Source organism: Pristiophorus japonicus, chromosome 30, assembly GCF_044704955.1.
Source record: "Pristiophorus japonicus isolate sPriJap1 chromosome 30, sPriJap1.hap1, whole genome shotgun sequence".
NCBI classification, from domain to species: Eukaryota; Metazoa; Chordata; class Chondrichthyes; family Pristiophoridae; genus Pristiophorus; species Pristiophorus japonicus.
Window position 1 is genome coordinate 11,093,078 of NC_092006.1, and position 6,115 is coordinate 11,099,192.

The 6,115-nt window shown below is 53.0% G+C and overlaps 1 protein-coding gene across 1 annotated transcript in view; it reads left to right on the top strand.

Moving 5' to 3' along the window:
• The window catches only part of lamtor2 (late endosomal/lysosomal adaptor, MAPK and MTOR activator 2), an 11,261-nt gene extending 7,055 nt beyond the window's left edge, over positions 1–4,206 (top strand). The window contains exons 3-4 of the mRNA XM_070868742.1: positions 1,984–2,073; positions 3,999–4,206. Of these exons, the coding sequence (XP_070724843.1) occupies positions 1,984–2,073; positions 3,999–4,055 (147 nt within the window). The 3' untranslated portion in view covers positions 4,056–4,206. The remainder of the gene's footprint in view (positions 1–1,983; positions 2,074–3,998) is intronic.
• Positions 4,207–6,115: the final 1,909 nt, after the last annotated feature.

Here is a 6,115-nt window from a genome sequence, read left to right on the forward strand (position 1 = left end):
CGCCATACCCCTTGATCCCCCGAGTAGTAAGGACTTCATCTAACTCCCTTTTGAATATATTTAGTGAATTGGCCTCAACAACTTTCTGCGGTAGGGAATTCCACAGGTTCACCACTCTCTGGGTGAAGAAGTTTCTCCTCATCTCGGTCCTAAATGGCTTACCCCTTATCCTTAGACTGTGACCCCTGGTTCTGGACTTCCCCAACATTGGGGACATACTTCCTGCATCTAACCTGTCTAAACCCGTCAGAATTTTAAACGTTTCTATGAGGTCCCCTCTCATTCTTCTGAACTCCAGTGAATACAAGCCCAGTTGATCCAGTCTTTCTTGATAGGTCAGTCCCGCCATCCCGGGAATCAGTCTGGTGAACCTTCGCTGCACTCCCTCAATAGCAAGAATGTCCTTCCTCAAGTTAGGAGACCAAAACTGTACACAATACTCCAGGTGTGGCCTCACCAAGGCCCTGTACAACTGTAGCAACACCTCCCTGCCCCTGTACTCAAATCCCCTCGCTATGAAGGCCAACATGCCATTTGCTTTCTTAACCGCCTGCTGTACCTGCATGCCAACTTTCAATGACTGATGTACCATGACACCCAGGTCTCGTTGCACCTCCCCTTTTCCTAATCTGTCACCATTCAGATAATAGTCTGTCTCTCTGTTTTTACCACCGAAGTGGATAACCTCACATTTATCCACATTATACTTCATCTGCCATGCATTTGCCCACTCACCTAACCTATCCAAGTCGCTCTGCAGCCTCATAGCATCCTCCTCGCAGCTCTCTGAGAGAAGAAATTCCTCCTCATCTCAGTTTTAAATGGGCGGCCCCTTATTCTAAGACCATGCCCCCTAGTTCTAGTCTCCCCCATCAGTGGAAACATCCTCTCTGCATCCACCTTGTCAAGCCCTCTCATAATCTTACACGTTTCAATAAGATCACCTCTCATTCTTCTGAATTCCAATGAGTAGAGGCCCAACCTACTCAACCTTTCCTCATAAGTTAACACCCTCATCCCTGGAATCAACCGAGTGAACCTTCTCTGAACTGCCTCCAATGCAAGTATATCCTTTCGTAAATATGGAAACCAAAACTGCGCGCAGTACTCCAGGTGTGGCCTCACCAATAAAACATAGAAAATAGGTGCAGGAATAGGCCATCCAGCCTTTCGAGCCTGCACCACCATTCAATAAGATCATGGCTGATCATTCCTTTTAGTACCCCATTCCTGCTTTCTCTCCATACCCCTTGATCCCTTTAGCCGTAAGGGCCACATCTAACTCCCTCTTGAATATATCCAATGAACTGGCCTCAACAACTCTCTGCGGTAGGGAATTCCACAGGTTAACAACTCTCTGAGTGAAGAAGTTTCTCCTCTCAGTCCTAAATGGCCTACCCCTTATCCTAAGACTATGTCCCCTGTATACCCTGTATAACTGTAGCAGGACTTCCCTGCTTTTATACTGCATTACTACTCGGGGGATCAAGGGTTATGGCGAGAAAGCAGGAATGGGGTACTGAAGTTGCATGTTCAGCCATCAACTCATTGAATGGCGGTGCATGCTAGAAGGGCCGAATGGCCTACTCCTGCACCTATTTTCTATGTTTCTATCCCCTTTGCAATAAAGGCCAAGATACCATTGGCCTTCCTGATCACTTGCTGTACCTGCATACTATCCTTTTGTGTTTCATGCACAAGTAACCCCCAGGTCCCGCTGTACTGCGGCACTTTGCAATCTTTCTCCATTTAAGTAATGTGTCTCCTCGCTGGCGAGTGCAGGAATCTGTTTTTTTTGCAAACATTAGCCAGTGCTGACCGAGGGTCACTGACCCGAAACGTTAACTCTCTCTCTCTCTCTCTCTCTCTCTCTCTCTCTCTCTCTCTCTCCCAAGCTGATGTTGCCAAGCGCTCGCTGTTTGTGTTTCGGACTCTGTGTTGTCGTGCCTTTTTGCCTTTAACGTTCTTGACGTTGTGTTACAGGAGGGTCGAGTTGCCATCACCCGCGTGGCCAACCTGCTGCTGTGCATGTACGCGAAGGAGACGGTGGGATTCGGGATGCTGCAGGCAAAGGTGAGCCCGCCGGCCCCGAGCGAGACCCCCGCGGGGGGGGGGGGGGGGGGTGGCGAGGTTGGGGAGGGATTGAGGGGGTAGCGGGCGGAGGGAAGGCGGTACTTTGGGATCGGAAGCACACGACCCTTTTCCAGTAGGCCCACACTCTCGCCTCCGAGCCAGGCCTTTGTGGCAAGGCCGGCATTTATTGCCCAGTTACCCAGGAGTGATAAAGCAACAACAACTTTTATTTTATATAGCGCCTTTAACGCAGTAAAACCAAATATCAAGTTATTATCTAAATGGAGAAAGATTGCAAAGTGCCGCAGTACAGCGGGACCTGGGGGTTACTTGTGCATAAAACACAAAAGGATAGTATGCAGGTACAGCAAGTGATCAGGAAGGCCAATGGAATCTTGGCCTTTATTGCAAAGGGGATGGAGTATAAAAGCAGGGAAGCCTTGCTACAGTTATACAGGGTATTGGTGAGGCCACACCTGGAGTACTGCGTGCAGTTTTGGTCTCCGTATTTAAGGAAGGATATACTCACATTGGAGGCAGTTCAGAGAAGGTTCACTCGGTTGATTCCGGGGATGAGGGGTTTGACTTATGAGGAAAGGTTGAGGAGGTTGGGCCTCTACTCATTGGAATTCAGAAGAATGAGAGGTGATCTTATCGAAACGTATCAGATAATGAGGGGGCTCGACAAGGTGGATACAGAGAGGATGTTTCCACTGATGGGGGAGACTAGAACTAGGCGGCATAATCTTAGAATAAGGGGCCACCCATTTAAAACTGAGATGAGGAGAAATTTCTTCTCTCGGAGGGTTGTAAATCTGTGGAATTCGCTGCCTCAGAGAGCTGTGAAAGCCGGGACATTGAATAAATTGAAGACAGAAAGAGACAGTTTCTTAACCGATAAGGGGATAAAGGGGCGGGCAGGGAAGTGGAGCTGAGTCCATGATCGGATCAGCCATGATCTTATTAAATGGCGGAGCAGGCTCGAGGGGCCGTATTGCCGACTCCTGCTCCTATTTCTTATGTATGTTTAAAAGCTTGTTCAAAGAGGTCTGTTTTAAGGAGTGTCTTAAAGGAGGAGAGAGAGGCGGAGAGGTTTAGGGAGGGAGTTCCAGAGCTTGGGGCCCAGGCAGCTGAAGGCACGGCCACCAATGGTGGAGCGATTATAATGAGGGATGTTCAAGAGGGCAGAATTGGAGGAGCGTAGAGATCTTAGGGGGACTCGATGCGAGTTAGGACACGGGACAGCGAGCACAGGGGGTGATGGGTGAGCGGGACTCGGTGCGAGTTAGGACACGGGGCAGTGAGCACAGGGGGTGATGGGTGAGCGGGACTCGGTGTGAGTTAGGACACGGGACAGCGAGCACAGGGGGTGATGGGTGAGCGGGACTCGGTGCGAGTTAGGACACGGGGGCAGCGAGCACAGGGGGTGATGGGTGAGCGGGACTCGGTGAGAGTTAGGACACAGGGGCAGCCGAGTTTTGGATCACCTCTAGTTTATGTCGGGTAGAATGTGGGAGGCCGGCCAGGAGTGCGTTGGAATAGTCAAGTCTGGAGGTAACGAGGGCACAGATGAGGGCTTCGACAGTGGAATAGCTGAGGCAAGGGCGGAGGCGGGCGATGTTAGAGGTGGAAAAGGCGTATTACCTTTTGTCGCAGGTTTGACAGAAAGAAAGACTTTGTGGAATCATCTAAATTTACAGCACAGAAGGAGGCCATTTTGAGCGATGAGGGAGTGAAGGGTTATGGGGAGCGGGCAGGGAAGTGGAGCTGAGTCCATGATCGGATGAGCCATGATCGTATTAAATGGCGGAGCAGGCTCGAGGGGCCGGATGGCCGACTCCTGCTCCTATTTCTGATGTTATTTTATTAGGGACACGTGTCCGGTTGAAACTACATCTGTTTTTCTCTCCCTCACCCCTCTCTAGGCTGAAGCCCTGGTTCAATACCTGGAGGAACCTCTCACCCAGGTTGCTGCATCGTAGGAGGGAAGCATTAAGTGTCGCACTCCGGAGGAGGTGGAAGTCCGAGAAATGTTTGGTGTTTTTTTAAAAATGTTTACCTCAGAATGGGTTTAAAATGGACCCACCGTGCTTTACAAATCACAATATTAAAACCGAGCTGGAATTGCTCCGATTCTTGGTTTTTAGCAAATCAATTATATAGAATACATGTGTAAGTAATGTACTCAGAACTCCTTCACGGCAAGCGAGCCAAAGGTGGACAGAGGAAACGTTACAGGGACCACCCTCAAAGCCTCCCTGATAAAGTGCAACATCCCCACCGACACCTGGGAGTCCCTGGGCCCAAAGACCAGTCCGCCCCTAAGTGGAGGAAGTGCATCCGGGAGGGCGCTGAGCACCTCGAGTCTCGTCGCCGAGAGCGTGCAGAAACCAAGCGCAGGCAGCGGAAGGAGCGTGCGGCAAACCAGTCCCACCCTCCCCTTCCCTCAACCCCTGTCTGTCCCACCTGTGACAGGGACTGTGGCTCTCATATTGGGCTGTTCAGCCACCTAAGGACTCGTGGTAAGAGTGGAAGCAAGTCTTCCTCGATTCCGAGGGACTGCCCATGATGAGTAATGAGGGCAGCTGAGGGGGGGCGGGGGAGACTGAATTTGACGGCGGGGACAAAAAGGCTTCCTTTGCTGGCACAGGAGGAGGTCACGGGTCAGCGAGCACAGGGGGTGATGGGTGAGTGGGACTCGGTGCGAGTTAGGACACGGGGCAGCGAGCACGAGGTGATGGGTGAGTGGGACTCGGTGTGAGTTAGGACACGGGGCAGCGAGCACAGGGGGTGATGGGTGAGTGGGACTCGGTGCGAGTTAGGACACGGGGCAGCGAGCACAGGGGGTGATGGGTGAGTGGGACTCGGTGCGAGTTAGGACACGGGGCAGTGAGCACAGAGGGTGATGGGTGAGTGGGACTCGGTGCGAGTTAGGACACGGGGCAGCGAGCACGAGGTGATGGGTGAGTGGGACTCGGTGTGAGTTAGGACACGGAGCAGCGAGCACGAGGTGATGGGTGAGTGGGACTCGGTGCGAGTTAGGACACGGGTCAGCGAGCACGGGGTGATGGGTGAGTGGGACTTGGTGTGAGTTAGGACACGGGGCAGTGAGCACAGGGGTGATGGGTGAGTGGGACTCGGTGCGAGTTAGGACACGGGGCAGTGAGCACAGAGGGTGATGGGTGAGCGGGACTCGGTGCGAGTTAGGACACGGGGCAGCGAGCACAGGGGGTGATGGGTGAGCGGGATTCGGTGCGAGTTAGGACACGGGGCAGCGAGCACAGGGGGTGATGGGTGAGTGGGACTCGGTGCGAGTTAGGACACGGGGGCAGTGAGCACAGGGGGTGATGGGTGAGCGGGACTCGGTGTGAGTTAGGACACGGGGGCAGTGAGCACAGGGGGGGTGATGGGTGAGTGGGACTCAGTGCGAGTTAGGACACGGGGCAGCGATGGATCGAAGGGGAGAGGAAGAGAGGGGTTTATCGGTTGAATTCTGCTTCGGATTAATGAAACCGTTTTTTAAAAAAACAACAGCTGGGCGCGGAAGGCAAAATGTACTTTCGCGTTTAGATCCAGCAGAATTCTCTGGGAGGGGAGCGGGAGTGGGGGCGGGGTGGGGGGGGGGAGCAGGTCCTGTTTAACGTTCAAAGACTTCCAGGCGCCCAGAGTTTCTGGTCCCGGCGGATCAGCGGCCCCAAGCGTCGCGGCGGAGGGAAGCACCCCTCGGTTGAATAGCCCGACTCGGGTTTCAGCGCGCTGCTCAAACATTTCGGAGCGCTCCGGAAACACGTTCCAAAGAAGAGGTTGCTCAGTGTGGCGGGGGCAGCGGGGGAGGTGGAGGTTAACATAAGGACATAAGAAATAGGAGCAGGAGTCGGCCATTCGGCCCCTCGAGTCTGCTCCGCCATTTAATACCATCATGGCTGATCTGATCATGGACTCAGCTCCACTTCCCTGCCCGCCCCCCATAACCCTTCACTCCCTTATCATTCAACAATCTGTCTATCCCGAGATTCTCAGCCACTTCGCTGGATCATCGTCG